The 17,150-nt window shown below is 53.9% G+C and overlaps 1 protein-coding gene and 1 long non-coding RNA gene across 3 annotated transcripts in view; one reads left to right on the forward strand and one right to left on the reverse strand.

Annotated features, from left to right (window-relative positions):
* Positions 1-1,091: 1,091 nt before the first annotated feature.
* LOC147820664 (uncharacterized) lies at positions 1,092-8,321 on the reverse strand. 2 transcript variants are annotated; one of them, XR_015448353.1, is made up of 5 exons: positions 8,138-8,321; positions 7,373-7,446; positions 5,620-6,043; positions 3,163-3,349; positions 1,092-1,278 (listed from the first exon to the last, which is right to left on the reverse strand). It is a non-coding gene; the product is annotated as an uncharacterized LOC147820664 (long non-coding RNA). The 2 variants fall into 2 exon arrangements; XR_015448354.1 differs by lacking the exon at positions 5,620-6,043.
* Positions 6,036-17,150, forward strand: part of Myo15a (myosin XVA) — a 59,445-nt gene continuing 48,330 nt past the window's right edge. Inside the window, exons 1-6 of the mRNA XM_087203918.1 lie at positions 6,036-10,356; positions 12,388-12,470; positions 13,210-13,273; positions 14,013-14,122; positions 14,439-14,513; positions 14,640-14,730. Coding sequence (XP_087060044.1) covers positions 6,754-10,356; positions 12,388-12,470; positions 13,210-13,273; positions 14,013-14,122; positions 14,439-14,513; positions 14,640-14,730 — 4,026 coding nt within the window. The 5' untranslated portion in view covers positions 6,036-6,753. The remainder of the gene's footprint in view (positions 10,357-12,387; positions 12,471-13,209; positions 13,274-14,012; positions 14,123-14,438; positions 14,514-14,639; positions 14,731-17,150) is intronic.

Below are 17,150 nucleotides of genomic sequence, written 5' to 3' on the forward strand. Positions count from 1 at the left end.
AAACAAGAATAATAGACATCATTAAATATATATAGGCCCAGCCAGTTGGTGTGATAGGTTGGGCCTCCTCTCCCTCCTGTGACAGAGCTGCTGTGTTTGGCTGGCTGTGTTCCTGGGCCAGACATAGGACCCCCATCAAGCGGCATGCAGGCAGGGAACAGGCTACGGGACCCAGGTAAGGGGATCTAGGTCTTTGGGGGTCTGTTACTGATCTCCCATATCACAGGGAAGAAGAGGGAGGAGGCAGCAGCAGAGCTGAGGCCTTACCCTAACTGACTGTGAGGCCACTGTCTGAGCCACCCTGCCTTCCTTCAGGCGTAGTGCCCCCTTCATGACTGTGGGGTGCCGTGACAGGTAAATAAATGCTTGATGACTTAACTTGGCAACCCTATCCTGATACCCCATAGCCTGGCTATAAAGGGCTAAAGGAAGGTTTCTGCCTTGGTGACAGTCATCCCTACTCCTGGCCTTAGAGGTAGAGCCTCAGCCCAGGGAGAGGTCAGGAGGGCCCTGAGCTCATGGATTGGATCCAGGCTTGTTCTGCCCCTCCAGGCTGGCTAGGAAAGGGTGGCAGATGCAGGCAGAGGTCTGGGGACCTCAGGCTGAGGGCTCAGGTCCATGGCTCCAGCCACATGTTCCTATCTAAGGGTGAACTTGTTTGCTGGGCTCAGTCTTTGTGTTGGGGATCAGAGACATCTCCATGTATTGTGCCCTGGACTTTTTGGATCTGTGATCAGCAAGGGTGAACTGTGTGAGAGGGACTTTTCAGCTGTACATGCCCAAGTCAAAGTGACAAGCCAGCTTAGTGGCCTTTGGCTGGGAAGCCCTCTAAGCAACCTCTGTGGTCCCTAACCCATGCTACCAAGGTGAACTCCAGGGCTGGGCCCTGTTCCTGTTGGCCACCTTGGTCCCATCACTCACCCTCCCCTGGCCATTACAGGAGGGTCCTGCAGCTTCACTCAGCCCATCCCCACACAGCAGGGCTGTACTCAGCCCCAGGCTGGTACCCCAGAGGACAACCTGGCCTGCAGCTTTAGAAAGCTCATGTAAAGAAGCCAAGGGAAAAAGCATCTGTGTGTCTGTACAATATCTGTATATTCATTCTCCATGTCCCTCCTCCAGCTTAGATTATACAGTTCATTATTTTGGAACCCTCTTTTGGCAAGAAACTCCAAGCTCATCTGCCCTCCTCAAGAACTGTGTATCGGGGCCAGGGATGTAGCTCAGCGGTGCCATGCCTTCCTGGCAAGCATAAGATCCTGAGTTTGATTCCTGCTACTGGAAAAAGAAAAGCCTGTCTTAAAAAAAAATTGAGTATTACCCCACAGCCCCCAGACTGCCTCAGGCTCACCTTTAGCCCTGCCACTCACTCCTCCCTCACTTGCTGTGCAGTCCTGGCCTGAAAAATCTTCCCCAACCACGCACACTCATGGAGGAGGCCAGGGCCAGGTCACTTCTCCTGGACACCTCATTCCTCAGATCATCAGTCTCCTTCTCTCTCTTTTTCTGTGTTGTGTCACTCTGCATCTTTCTTTCTCCCTCTTTGTTTCTTTGTGTCATTGTCTCCATCATTCTGTCACCTGGATTTGTCCAGTTGATTTGGCAACTACTTTGTCTTAGCTAGGGCTACCATGAGAGAGCATTACAGACCTGGCTTGAACAACAGAAAGTTCTGGAGGCTAGAAGTCTCAGATCAAGGTCTAGGCTGGCTGGTTTCTCCCAAGGCCTCTGTCTTTGGCTTCGGATGGTTCTTCACTGTCCTTGGGTAGCCGCCTCTCTACGTACCTCTCCTCTAGAAGGTTAAGAGGCCTAGGTGCATCTTCCCCACTGGCCATGCCAGGCCCAGTGTCCTCACCTTTCTCACCTGTCAGTCCTCTAATATGTCACCACAACAGCCCGACGCTACACATGTTAGTGATCCTCCCCATGCTGGGGATGGAACCCAGGACCTCCCACATGCTAAGCAAGTGTTTCTGTAGCTGAGCAGCACCCCTTCCTCCTGTGACCACTTTTAACCCACATTGTTGGCAAGCTCAGCACAACTGTCTGTGCCCCTGCCAGCCACTTCCCTGCACCCATCACTTGAGCCAGATCATCCTGTCCCTTTCCTGGGCAGTTCTCACTCCCTGCCTCTGTCTCTCCTGACCTACAGGATGACTGTCTCTCCAAGTTCTGGCCTGGGAACAACCAAGTCCATGATTCTTAGCTGGATTCAGTCTCCATCACCCTAAACCTGTCTTGGGCAGACATGTCCCACACCACTCACCTCACCTCAGAGGACATTCTCTGACTTGTCCAGCTACACCAAGCCAAGCCACACCTCCTGGCTGTGCTCTCACCTAGCCTCTTCCAGCCCCTAAAGGGCCAGCTTATTGAACCTCATTCTGAATGTATCCACTGTGCTCTACCACTGCCCTGTCCCAGCCAAGCCACCTACCCCTCTCCCTGACCTCATAGTGCAGCTCCTCCCCTACCTTCCTGCAGTGGTTCAAGAATGGTTTTCCAAACCTCTTTCCAAGAAGCAAAATAAGGCCATGGTTGACAGTACACTTTAGCCAGACTGCATGGGCTCAAATCCAGTTTCTAGCTATGTGGCCTCAGGCTACTTCCTAAAGTTCTCTGAGCCTGTTTTCTCAATTGTAAAATAAGAAGGATAATTGCACCAACTTTGGGAGATTGTGATGAAAGCTGAATGAGCTCTGTGCCCTGGTGTTCTAAACCTGGCCCTGTAGCCAGAGTTCCTATCACATCCTCACTATGAGCTCTTGGCTGAGTGATCTAACCTCTAAGACAGAGCCCTTCATCCATAAGATGGGAAGAACTCCAGTCTCACATATGTGAAAATCTAGTGAGATATTCCAGTGTCTAGTCTGGCAAAAAGAAACTTGGCAGTGTTGGTTATTATTACTTGTAAAATGCAAATCTGGTCACAACATTCCTAAAAGCTTAAACACAGCTGTAGTTCCCCATTACTTCAAAGATACAGACCAAAGTCCTGCCACATCCTCATGGGGCCAGTCCCTGACTGCTGCATCACATTCCGCAAACCTCTTCCAGTCATAGGACTCTCACCACCAGTCTTTGTACATGCTCCTCCATCTACTTGGAACACTGTCATATCATTAGCTCCCTCCCACCCTTCAGATCTTTGCTCAGGCCTACCTTCTTAGAGGAGCTTTCCTGGGCCTCCATTGTGGTGTTGAGTACCTGGGGTCATGCTTTGACTTTCACAGCTCTTCTGGATGATGTGACTCTTAGCTTAAGGTCTGTGACCTTGGGAACTCTGACAGAGACCGTGTCTTGCTCCACTGAAGTCTGACCTCTTAGCATTCAGGGCAGTGTTCGCTACCTAGTAGGTACACAGCCAATATTTGAGGAATGAATGATCGAGGGACTTGCTCCTGATACTCCTCAGTACCACAGCAGAGGCTGGGACCTGTAGAAGGATGTGGAACCCAGGACTTACCAGAAGCCTTTGCTGGCTGCTAGCTTAGGCCCCAGAGACCAGGAGGAATCAGAGGGCAGGGCTTGCTGCCAGCAGCCACCAGAAGGCAATGTCAACTATCATAACAAGCCTCACCCAGGCAGCCCTACCCTGGCCCTCTTTATCCCTTAAAATTCCTGTCAGCCCAAGGAAGAGGAGACACCAGTGGAAGAGACCAAAACTTAGAGGCTGAGTGACTTGCTCAGGCTCAGATCCAGGGAGAGAATAAGACCCAGAGCTCCAAGCTGCCCAGCTCCACAGCCCCTGAATTCCATCTCTGAGTTCCATGTGCCTTTGTATAACACCCTGCTTCTGCAAGCATGTTTGGATGGTGGGGCTTCAAAGCAGAAAGATGTCTACCTAAGGGTTCAAGGCAAGACTTAGGGTAGCCTAAAGGATAAGTGGTGGCTCTGTCTCTCCCTCTTGGACAAATATCAGGCAGCCAGAGACGTTCCACTGGGGACAGGTGGGGGGTGACTCTGGGAGGTGTCCTTGAGCCTAATGGGACAAACTTGACCTCTCTGCATCAGTTTCCTCAAAAATTTTTTTTTTTTTTTGTACCGGAGATTGAACTCGGGACCTTGCACTTGCGAAGCAGGCAGTGAAACCCCTGAGCCAAATCCCCTGGCTCCAAAACCTTTTTTTCTTTTTTTGCGGTACTCAGCATCAAACTCAGGTTCCTCAGATGTTGGATTGAAGTGGTGCTGGGTTGAGGTTGGACTCGGACTTTGGTTTCAGGTCCTGATAGTCTTCCTGGGATCCTGTATCCAATTCCTTTTTCCCACTTTCTAATTTTTTGTTTTTATTTTCCACTTTCTCTCTTCTTCCCACCCCACACCTGGGTACCGGGGATTGAACTCAGGACCATGTGCTTGCCAGGCAGGTGCAGTGCCACTGAGCTAAATCCCCGGCCCATCCACTTTCTGTTTTAAGTGCTATGTTTTTGTATGTTCATTTGAATCAGAACACATTTGTATGATTCAGAAATCAAATGGATATAAAAAGGTTTGCATTGAAATGACCAATCTCATTAATTTCTTACATATTTGCAGTATTTTTATTTTTTGGTACCAGGGATCAAACTCGGGACCTTCTGCTTTCAAGGCAGGTGGTGGCACCACTGAACTAAATCCCCGGCCCATGCAGTATTTTTATATGTAAATAAAAATACAAACTTTCCTATCCCGACACTCATAGCTTCCTAAAAAAAGAAGCCCAGGGCCAGGGATTTAGCTCAAGTAGTTCCACCACCTCCCTTGCAAGTGCAAGGTCCTGAGTTTGATCCCCGGTACAAAAAAAAAAAAAAAAAAAAGGCCAAGGAGTAAGTGCTATGGACACTAGGTGCTCTGTATTCTACTTCTTTCAGGGGCAGATCCAGAAGATGGCTCCCTCAGTGTGGTTTTTCACACCTGTGTCCTGTGCCATCCAGGAGTGCATCCTGGCTGTTGCAGCAGTGAGCAACACTATGCAGCCATTCTGTGTATGCATGAGGGATGGGGATCATGGATTCTCTGTTCTCGTTCTTTCTCTTCCTCCTTTATTCTTCCTATCTCTCCCCCTCCTTCCTTCCGTTTTCTTTTATAACAGCTTGATTCAAGATATAACCCACCCCATACAATTCACCCACTAATGTGCCCAGTGCTGTTCCATTTATACTGCATCTCAATGCTTACACAGTGCTTAATGCACAACATAATTCTCACAGAGAATGAATGGGTGAACAAACAAATGAACAGGCACATGAGTGGTGGCTGCAAGACCTTCACAGACAGACAGGCTGACTGAAGAATCCAGGTAGGGGCCCAAGCAGAGACATGGCCTGGGTGACCTCCTCTGACACATCAGAGAAAAGCCCTGTTGGAGGCCTGGCTGTTTCTTTGGCTTTTTCAGTGGCTCATTCAGGGCCTAGAACTCCTGGTTAGATGAGGCTCTGGATCAGCTCAGCCAAGCCGCTGCCTCTACCCAGGGTATAGACTTCTTCCCACCTGAGTGATGGTCCAACATCTAGGAGCTTAAGTGGGCTGGATGCCTGGCTAGGAAGACAGCTCTGGACCCTGCTGGGCCTGGGTTCTTTCCTCCCAAGCTAAGTGGCCTTGGAACAAATCATTATCTCTCTGAAATCTAGATTTGCTCACCTGGAAAATGGAGATAGGACCAGTTTCTACCTCAGAGGCCTGTTGAGAGAATCCCATGAGATCCCTCTGTGTGACACACCTGGCTCTGGAAACCATCTTCCTGAGGGCAGGGGCAGATGTCAGCCCCTCTGGGCTCAGAAAAACGAACTCCTCCTCCCTTTGTTTTCCCTCATGCCAGCAGCAGTAACAGCCAGAGGCAGGAAAGTGGGCAGCATGGAAGGAGGTGACAGGGACAGTGGACATCCCCTCAAAAATCCACACTGTAGGAGGCCCACTCCCTGCATGACCCCTGCCCAGGAAGCCATCTAATCACCCCAGTTTCCATTCAGCACCCTGTCTGCTCCCAGAGGCTACCTGTAGCAGGCACCCCCAGCCCTAGACATGGCCTCTCTGAATGGCTGGTCTCTCGCAAGCTCTCTTGAGTCTGAGGAAAGAAAAGCAGAATCAGAGGAAGAGGTAGGTACAGTGAGCAAGGAGAGCCAGACAGGGAGAGAGAGGGCCTGCTGAGTCTCCCCCCCCCACACACACCTTGCCCTGCTCTGTGATATGGCACCCAGGCTCTTATTAGATGCATTATTCAGCTCTCAAGAGCTTGCTAGCTCCTGTTACACTGACCACACCACCTGCCCTGCCCACTCCCCTCCTCTTGGAGGTCCAGGATTCCCCTCCCATATAACTTGGTGGGTTCTATCACCCTGGGCTCAGGAGACCCTTTTCTACAGGCACAGTGCAGGGGTGCTGGGTGGCCTAGGGCAGGTAGTGTCCCCTCACTGGGTCACAGTGACCCAAGCATTGAGGGTAGTTGAGCCAGCTAAAGGACAGGGAGGGCCTGAGCAGAGTCAGCACAGTTGTTGCCATGGTGACTCTAAGGCTGGGATGTTCCCCCAGCACAGGCCTCCTCAGGGTTCCCTGCCTGGTAAACAACACCTGCGAAATTTCCATCACTGCTTGCTTGAAGGTGAAACCCAAGGCGGATCTACAGGAGATGAATTATGGATCTACCCTCCCAGAATGCTGGCCCTGTCCCTTCCCAAGCCACTCTAGCTGCAAGCAGGAGACCTAGCAGGTCCCTGTGTCTCCAAGTCCCTGAACCCTAGCCAAAGGCCCCAGGGCCACTAGGAGCAGGAGGCCATCATGGCAAAGGAGGAAGATGAGGAAAAGAAAGCCAAGAAAGGGAAGAAGGGGAAAAAGGCCCCGGAGCCTGAGAAGCCCAAACGGAGCTTGAAGGGTACATCTCGGCTGTTCATGGGCTTCCGAGATCGCAAGCCCAAGATCTCCAAGAAGGGCCAGTTCCGGAGTGCATCAGCCTTCTTCTGGGGCCTCCATACTGGCCCCCAGAAGACCAAACGCAAGAAAAAGGCCCGCACTGTACTCAAGTCTACATCCAAGCTCATGACACAGATGCGCATGGGCAAGAAGAAACGGGCGATGAAGGGCAAGAAGCCGTCCTTCATGGTGATCCGCTTCCCAGGCCGGCGGGGCTATGGCCGCCTCAGGCCTCGCGCCCGATCACTGAGCAAGGCATCCACAGCCATCAATTGGCTCACCAAGAAGTTCCTCCTCAAGAAGGCTGAAGAGTCTGGCAGTGAGCAGGCCGCACTGGATGCCTGGTTCCAGCGCTCTGACTCCCGCATGGACTCCCGAAAGCTACCTTTCCCATCAGGGGCGGAGATCCTGCGGCATGGAGGCCAGCTCCGCAGGTTTCCCCGAAGCCACAGCATCTACTCCTCTGGTGAACCCGTGGGCTTCCTACCTTTTGAGGACGAGGCACCCTTTCGGCACGCGGGCTCTCGAAAGTCGTTGTATGGACTGGAAGGCTTCCAGGACCTGGGTGAATATTATGACTACCATCGCGAGGGCGATGACTATTACGACCAGCAGTCAATGCACCGCTACGAGGAGCAAGAGGCCTACCTGGCTGGCTATGGTCTCTACAGCCCAGCCTGGCCACCCTACACTGACTACCCCTACGAGTACCCGCCCGAGGACCCCTACGACTACTACCTGCCTGACCACTATGGCGGCTCCTTTTTCCCTGGCCACGGCTACGGCTACTATGACTATGAGCCCCCATACGCGCCCCCATCAGGGTACTCGTCACCCTACAGCTACCAGGACGAGCTCGAAGGCGAAGGCTACCCCTACAGCTACTACCCGGATCCCTATGCGCCCTACGAAGTGCCTTGCCCATCCTATGACCTGCCGTATGAGAATCCCTACAGTATGCCCTACCTTGATCCCTATGGGATCCCCCACACTGTCCCCTATGCCGAAGGCATCTACGGTGGAGGAGACGAGGCCATTTATCCCCCAGGCGCGCCCTATCTGTACCCAGAAGAGTCAGCCTTTGCTTACCCCTGGGTACCAGCGCCCATCCTGTCACCCCACAACCCATACGCCCACCCCATGGATGACATTGTGGAACTGGAGGAGCCAGAAGAGCCAGGCGGGGAGCGGCAGGGCACCTCCTTCCGCCTGCCTAGCTCTGCTTTCTTTGAGCAGCAGGGCATGGACAAACCTGCCAGGTCCAAGCTATCTCTCATCCGCAAGTTCCGCCTCTTTCCGCGGCCGCAAGTGAAGCTATTCGGAAAGGAGAAACTGGACGTGCCCCTGCCCCCCTCCCTGGATATCCCGCTACCCTTGGGGGATGTGGACGAGGAGGAGGAAGAGGAGGAGATGGCCCCGGTGACCGTGCCGCCCTACAGCCACCCCTACTGGGCCTTCCTCACACCACGCCAGCGCAACCTGCAGCGCGCTCTGTCTGCCTTCGGGGCCCCCCGCGGCCTGGGCTTGGCCCCCGAGTTTGGCCGCCCTGAGCCCCGCCCGGCCACCTCGCTGGCGCGGTTCCTCAAGAAAACACTGTCAGAAAAGAAGCCCATCCCGCGGCTCAGGGGCAGCCAGCAGGCCCGAGGGCGCGGCTCTGCGGTCAGGGAAGCGGCCTACAAGCGCATCGGCTACAAGCTGGCAGGCATGGACCCTGACCGGCCCAACACGCCCATCGTGCTGAGGCGCGCCCGACCGCAGGCGCGCAACAACAACAACTCCCACCGGCCGCATGCGCCCGCGCCCGCGCCCGCAACCCGCGCGCTCTCCCACTGGAGCGCGCTCCTCTCCCCACCAGCTCCCCGGCGGGCCCCCAGTCCGGGCACGCTGCCCGCTCCACCTTTCTCCCCGCCTCTGTCCGGGCCGCCTCTGTCCCAGCTGCCACGTCTCGCCTCGCCGTACGGGTCCCTCCGCCGCCACCCACCGCCCTGGGCGGCCCCAGCCCACGTGCCCTTCCCGCCCCTGGCAAACTGGTGGGCCTTCGCGGAGCCCCCTCCTGCCAACCCCGAGGTGCCCCCCGATCTTCAGGCCTTCCCAGTGCCTCGGCCTTCTTTCCGGGGTTCATGCCGCAGAGCAGGGACAGACTTCGGGTTTCCTGGAGCCTCTCCACTGGCATCAAGGAGGCGAGCCTGGCCCCCGCTGTCCTCGCCCCAGCCTTCGCAGAGGAGCCTTCCAGGCCCAGGCTACCTCTCGCCCCTAGGGCCCCTGTCCCCTCAGCTGTCCCTCCGCAGGGGCCCGTTCCAGCCCCCCTTCCCACCTCCACCTCGCCGACCTCGATCTCTGCGGGAGCCGCTGGCCCTCCACCGAGCCTCTGGGCACCTGGGCCCACCCCGCTCGCCTGCACTAGGTTCAACCCGCCTGCCCTTCCGACCCTCTCTGCTGGGCCACCGTCCAAGGCAGCGATCCCTCAACATACCCTCGCGCTTCCCGCACACATGGCGGCGCCTCAGCGAACCACCCACCCGTGCAGTAAAGCCTCGAGTGCTCCAGCCCTTCCACCCGTCTCCCAGCGCAGGGTCTTGGAGAGTGGCTGCCAGGGCCCCAGGGCACAAGGAGAACCAGCAGGAACCTGAGGATTCTGACACACCCTGGACTGTACCCCCACTGTCCCCCAGCTGGGACGTGGATGTGCCTCCCATCCAGCACCCACCCTCCCCCTGGCCTGGAGGTGTGGGTAGCCTTCCTGGCTTTTCCAGGGCATCCCCTCTGTTCAAGAACCCATTCCTTCAGCACGTGGGCCCCCTACCATCCCCTGCTCACCAGCCTGAGGACCAGACCTCTGACTCAACCAATGTCTTCTTGGGCAGACACCAGGACCCAGGGCCTGGACAGCTCACCAAATCAGCCTGCCCAATCCCTGAGCATCCTGAAGAAGCTACCCTGATGGACCCCCAGACACCAACAGAGCCTGGGACTTGGATTCTAACATCTCCCAAGGATGTGGCCCCAGAGCAGAAGGTGTTACGGCTCAGCCTCTCATACCCACTGGCCACATGTGACCAGGCAAGGGCCACATGGCCACCATGGCGCCGCTGGAAGACATTGCCCAGAGCCCCAGCCCCCTTGGCACCCACTGGGCCCCTAGGGCCCCTCCCCAAGGTGGGTGAGCAGCTCCAGGCTTGCCCTGGGCGTTTTGCTGTGGTCATGCCTCAGGTTCGGAAATTGACTTCTTTCCAGCGAGCTGGGCCTGCCACGCAGAAGACCCCAGAACAGTCAGCCCCAGAACCTGAGCATGGCGCAGAGACCCAAGCCTGCAACCTGCACTGGCCTCACCTCTGGCTGCGGGCAGACACCCACCTGCCCTGGCCACAAATACAAACCTGTTGTCAGTCTCACCTCCTGGGCCCTGGAGCTGGCTCCTTGTCCCTCAGGGGCACCTGGAAAGAGGTTGGCCCCAAAATCTGGCAGAACAAGGTATGGGACACAGGTGAGAGGGAGGGCTTGGGGATTCTGGTCTAGGAAACAGGGCAAGAGGTAGCCTGAGGAGCCCTGAGCAAGCTGCTTCCTGCACAGGCCTCAGTCTGTCATCTACAGGTTGGGAAAATAGCCTGGGCCTCCCAGAGTCGCTGGGGTATTTCACCAGGGATGCCCAGCACAGGCAGACATATGGCAGAGGTGCAGAAAACTTCTCTTTGACAACTTTGGGGAAGAAATCTTTTTGGTTAGTTCTAGCCTGGGCTCTGAGTTGCCCTGCTGTGGTCCACCCTGGCCTAGGCAACCCCAGGTACCATGCAGAAGTTTCAGCCAAGCTGAGTGAAAAGTTCAGGACTTGCCTATCTACCCTGTCCCATTCCCACATCCCTGCTCATGTCTTCATGCCTCCTACTGACCCCAAACTGGGGTCCTCTCTCCCCTCAGGCTCCTTCTGCCTTTTACAGTCTCTGGGATGAAGGATTCTGGACAAGGAGAGGGAGAGGGCTCAGTACACAACTTTCAGCCTCCTCAGTGCAGGGTGGGGAAACAGACCCAGAGGCTGCACAGTGGATGGAGGATAAACCAGGAAGTCTGCTTGGGTCCCCTGAGGGACACAGGGTGGGTAGCCTCCCTGAAGGGTACCGAGCCTGTGTCTGGCTGCCACACTCATAGTGGAACGTGAACTGATGCTGGATGGCCCTTGAAGGAGGCGGGTGGTCACCGGAGCCTCCCCTGGGGACACTTTGGATGGGCGGGGTAAACGGGTGGCAGGTGTTTCTCAGCCTGTTCAGACGGTGCCCCATGGAGCAGCCAGCCAGCCGCGCCTGACAATGGCAACTGGGGCAGCTTGGCTTTTGGGGGGACCCTGGCCCCGGCGACGGGTGCCCCGAACTGTGTGGGCTGCAGCATTGCAGGAGCAGGGCGCAGGGCGCCCAGGGGTGAGGGGCAAGGATGCCTGGGCCCTCCTTACCCTGGAATACGTGAGTGGCTAAATTATTCAGGGTCTGTGGCTGCTGCAAGCACATGGGCAGATGGGTGGGCCTGAGGCCAAGGCTGAAAGGGTGATACTTGTGCCCTAGTTAGCACCCCTGTGATGGGCACAAAGCACACAGGGCCCCTACTGGTGTCCCCTTTCGTTGTCTGCCCAGGGAGGTGAGCAGCTGCAATAGGAAAGGCTGAGAATGCACATATGTGTGCTTGCAGATGCAGAGCCTTGCAAGCTTGTGTGCCCAGACGCACATGTCTCCACAACCAAGCATGAAAAGTAAGCATGTGCTAAAGTCTGAGCAGATATGGCATCCTGGGTTATTTGCCTGATCTCTGCATGTGTGCACACATGTGTGCACATAAATGGGCATTGTCATTGTGGAAATTCTGCAGCCCAAAGGTGGCATGAGGACTTCCATTCTCAAGGCTCCCGGGGTGGAGCAAACCCCAGCTCTCTGCCCAGGTGCACATACCAATGGACATTAAGGGCATGTTCCTGCATGTGTGTGCCCCCAGCCAAGTACCAAGGGCCTGCATGCATATCCACAGGTGTGCATGAGAGTAGTGAGAGCTGCAAGGCTACCACATGTGAGTCCATACACAGGGGTGTAGTCCTGAAGTAGATTCCATCTTGGCCCTCCTGAAGGTTGCATGCATCAAGACACAAATGTCCGTCAAGTCATCACACAAGTCAACACATGGGGTCTGCCAGAAGGAGGGGTCTCAGCCCAGGGAGAGCTGAGGCTGTGGGGCACGGGCACATGTGTGCATGTATGTGTGTTCTTGTCCCAAGGGAAGAACAAGTGGTGCTCACAGAGACCTGCCCCAGGGATATTTGGGCACTGAGGACAGACTCCAGTCTCTCTGTGTGAGGGTCAGACAAAGGGTCTGTAGGCCACAGTGTTGTGTGTTGAGGAGACCTACACTACTCACTAGGCCTGGCCCTGAGGTTTCCTCTGTGACAATAGGAGCAGGTCTCAGTCTGTCCGAACCTGGGCTCCCACAGATGTGCTTCAGCCTGCCAACCTCACCTCTCCTTCACAGATGCACTCCATCCGAAACCTGCCTTCTATGCAGAACCGTGAGCAGCGCAGGGAAGACGGTGTGGAGGACATGACACAGCTGGAGTGAGTGACCAGGCCCAGGGTCACTGTGGGATCCCTACATCTCAGACAATGTCTCCTATCTACCTCCCAGAACATTTTCAGAGCCTCAGTTTCCCTGTCTGCATATGGGTGTCATGAAATGTCACTAAAGGACAAATATGTGCAAGTCAAAGCTCTGTGAGTCAGACAAGCCTTGGTTCAAACTCCAGCCCTGTCAGGTACCAGCTAGGGAACTCTGGGCACATCACTTCCCCTCTCTGTGCCTGTTTCTCCTCCATGAGATGGGTTGGGTGGCTGTGAGAGCGCTGGCACATCGGAGGTGCCCAGAACGTGAGGGCTGTGCTGGTCAACACTGTGATCCCATCACGCTGACTCAGCCTGTTGCCTTATAAGGTCCTCCCACCCCCAGGGTAGTAGGCACAATGATTATGCTCATTGGATGGATTAAGAAAGTGAGGCAGCTGGGTGTGGTGCCACACACCTGTAATCCCAACACTCAGGAGGCTGAGGCAGGAGAATCAAGGTGAGTTGAAGGTCAGCCTTGGCTACATAGTGAGTTCAAGGCCAGCCTGAACAGCATACCAGACCCTGTCTCAAAAAAAACAAAACAAAAAAACTAGGAAACTGAGGCACAACAAGGTGAAGTAACTTTCCCAAGGTTAGTGTCAGAAACTGAAACTCATGCCTGTTGACAAAGGCATTTAGTGGAGAGCAGACCCCAGGGACACTATACGAACAACCTCTCTTAATATTCTTCTAGAGACCTCCAGGAGACCACTGTGCTATCCAATCTCAAGACCAGATTTGAGCAGAACCTCATCTACGTAAGTCCTGGGGCAGGCCTGCTCTGGGTCCAGTTCAGGGAGGCAGCTGCCTCCTGGGGCCAGGTGGGAAGTAAGATTTCTCCTGCCCGGCCTGGAACTATGGCTTCTCATTTGGGCTCTGGCATTTCACCATTTTGGCATAGAATACTACATCCTAGAACTATGAAATTGGAAGTCCTAAAATGTTGTCTTACAATCGCAAACCCTAGAGACAGAGGCATAGGGATGGAGAATCCAGAAACGTGACACCCCCCCCACACACACACACTGGAGACCTGACAGATAAAACTTCCAGAGTCCTTGGATCCATAGAATGGGGTTAGCCAAAGGGGTGAGAAGGAAACCCCTGGCCCCAGAATGACAGAGGACCATAGCCTTGGACTCACAGAAGTTAGGGACACCCTACTGCACATGCCCTGGGGTCCCCAGCTCCCTCCCAACTCCAGGCAGTAGAGGTTTGACTTCAACCTGAGGCAAATATCCTAGAACCTGGGCCTAACCCTAAATAAATGATATGGCCACTTTGGCAGAATCACGGTTGCATGGTCCCTCCACACTGCTCCCAACCTCAGCCTTGAGCCCCACAATTAGAACACAGGAGCTGCTAGAAGAATCTAGGTGAGCACACTAAGGCAAGGCAGCCAGACATCCATCCTACTGGAAAAGGACCCCAGGCTCCAAGAGGAGAGGAGGGAGGGCCACGAGGAGCCCCAGCACTGAGGCTGTCATCCACCAGCAGACGTACATCGGCAGCATCTTGGTGTCTGTGAACCCATACCAAATGTTCGGGATCTATGGGCTGGAGCAGGTGCAGCAGTACATTGGGAGGGCCCTGGGAGATAATCCCCCGTGAGTGTCTGCAGGGCTGGAGGAGGGGGCTGCCCTGGGGTCTTCTGGGTCCCTCTCTAAGCTTGGCAAGTCCTGGGCTGCCCCTCTTCCATGGGGCAACTCAGTCTCTCTGCAGACCCGGCCATGGCCCTCCCTGGAAGCCACTGTGTCCTAGGATGGGGTTGGGTATATTTTCCCCAGAGGGCAAGGGGTGGACAGGATTGGCTGCTTGGCTGGGTAGATACCCCACTGTTACCACTACCACCCAACCCTGGGGAGGTTTGGGAGCACACCAGCAAGGCTTTTTCTAGTGACATCTAATGGCCTGTCTTGACAGACACCTCTTTGCGATTGCTAATCTTGCCTTCGCCAAAATGGTTGATGCCAAACAGAACCAGTGCATAATCATCAGGTGAGCCAGGCCTCAGGCACCTCTGAGCCAGCCACTGCCCATATCCCCTTTCTTTTTGGTGGGTTGGAGCGAACCCAGAGGAGCCAGTGAAAGGCTGAACCTCACTCTGCCCCTTTGCCTGGTCAGTGGAGAGAGTGGCTCTGGCAAAACCGAGGCCACCAAGCTGATTCTGCGTTACCTGGCTGCCATGAACCAGAGGCGGGACGTCACACAGCAGGTGAGTCTGCCTTTTCCTTGCTTTGTCAGCCTGTCTCCCCAGGACTTTCTGTCAAGCACTCTTGCTGAGCATGCCTTATGTGCTCCCTAAGAGGAAGTTCATCTCCTTGACCGAACCTGGGCAGTGGTGAGGCTGAGTTTTGAAGGCTGGGCTAGCCCAAGGATGCTCTTTGTGCCATCCCTCTGAGAGAAGCCCTGGGGAGCTGGGAGGTGATCACACTGAGGCAAGGCAGCCATCTATTCATCCTGTGCCTGCTAGAGAGCACATGGGCAGGGGGAGTCAGCCCATTTCTCCAGCCTGGCCTCACCTTCCCAGTTAGAGTCCCAAGGCCATCATATTCTCACTCAGAGGCTATGCAGCCTCTAGCACTGAAGAGGTGGGACAGGTCTAGGGGTGATAATGCATGAGGTTGGGACACAGCAGATGCCAACCTGGGGATGTCAGAGGACACCAGGCCAGGGTCTGTGCAGGATCAGAGGTTTGCCAATAAGGAGAATGCTAAATCTTGAGAGTGTCAGAAGCTTATCCATTCCTTCATTAAAAGCTTGTTGAGGACCCACTATGTGCCAGGCATGGTGAAGGAGGCAACAGCAACTCAGACAGACAAATGTTCACACCCTTGTGGGAATTTCATTCTAGTAGAGGAGGCAGAAAGGAAAAAAATATAGAAGTACCTATAAGTACTTTATATATGTGGTGTGATAAAAAATATAATGTTAAATTAAAAAAAATAATTACAGTAAATGACACATTGCCATTAATCTCCCTCAAAATATTCCCTCTTGCTTCAAACACACTTATCTCATCATTCTTGCCAGTTTCTCAAGCAGTTCTGGAAGTCCTCTTTGTACTATCAGGGCTACTTCAATGTCCTGACTTCAAAATATTTACCTTTCATGGTCATTTTGACTTTTGGAAAGAGCCAGAAGTTGCATAGTTCCAGATTTTGTGCATAAGGTATATAAAAATCCACTGTAATATTTTTATGAGCCTACTTATCTATTGGATGGCACTCAGCAGCAACATTCACTGTAATTTTTTATGACACTGCATAAAGACATCCACAAAAGAGGACTTCTAGAGCTGCTTCAGAAGCTGCCAAGAACTATAGGATAAGTGTGTTTGGAGTGAAGAGTGTTTTTAGGGGGATTAATAGCAATGTGTCTTTTACTGTAATAAATTTTTAAAAATTAAACATTCACTATTTATTTTGATTACACCTCCTATTTGTGAAAAGGTGCTGTGTTGGGGAGGAAAAAATAGGGAGGAGGGTGGGGAGTGTTGGGAGTTGTAATTGTAACCATAGTAGTCAAGGAGTGGGTCCAAGTACAATCTGGAGAAGAGTGAAGTGGCCAAGGGCAGAGCATGTGCAAAGGCCCTGAGTTTGAGTAAGTCTGAGGCACTTAAGGGACAGAACAGCAATGGCATGGAGCCCAGATAAGGGAGGACAGGGGCTCAGGCCAGAGCAGTGGGAGTGTGTGCACTGGATCTTGATGCATATTAAAGCCAGTTGATCTGCAGAAGGATCAGACAGAGGCATAAGAGTGGGCTCAATCTGAGAGTGACCCCAGCTGTTCAGCTTCCTAGCAGCATGGAGGCAGGCAGGGCTGTTGAGAGTAGGTTTGTTGAGAAGAAGTGCCCACTAAGTGTGGGAAACAGGCCTGGGAATGGAATTGACTTGCCTGATGTCAAAATAATGAAGCAACTGAGATTTGTAGTACATGGTAGAGAGCTGTAGGGGAAATGACTGAGTCTGGGAGTTTCTGTACTGGCACACCACAGAACATCTCACCAGCAGTGTGGCTATAGGGCTCCTTTCTTAGCCACAGCTCTGCCCTGCTTCTGTCATTGGACAGTCCAGATCTAGGGTCAGTTTTAGGCATGGCTGGATCTTGGGTCTTAAATATTGTCTGTCCTCGGGCTCAGTGGTTCCGCTGCCTGCCTCACAAGTGCAAGGACCCGAGTTCAATCCCTGGTACCAAAAAAATATATATATATTGTCTGTCCTTTCCCATCCTCTCCCATGTAGGACCATTATCCTCAATCGGTCACCCATTGATCAGCCAGATGGTGCCATAGGTGCCATAGGACTCATGCCTCCCAGCAAGTCACAGGGCTCCTTCTCATTGGACAGGTTTTGGTCATGTGTCCTCATTGAAGCTAATTATGTAGCATGGGGGAATGCTGTGCCCTAATTGGCTGAGGTCTGGGCCACAGTCTCTACCCCTCCACTGTTCCTCCATTCTAGCCCATGAGTCCTCTCTTCCAGCTCCTGGCTTCATGCCCCACCCTGTGCTGGGCATCAAGAACAAAGAAGTGGCCCACCCACTTACAGGTACCCTCAAGGGCTCCCAGACTAAGGAATATTATAAAGCACTGCTGGCAAACCTTTTAGAGTTTTCAATGATAACAAACAGCCA

The sequence above is a fragment of the Heterocephalus glaber genome, unplaced genomic scaffold (genome assembly GCF_053883595.1).
Source record: "Heterocephalus glaber isolate CG9 unplaced genomic scaffold, H.glaber_assembly_v1.0 deba00001813, whole genome shotgun sequence".
NCBI lineage: Eukaryota > Metazoa > Chordata > Mammalia > Rodentia > Bathyergidae > Heterocephalus > Heterocephalus glaber.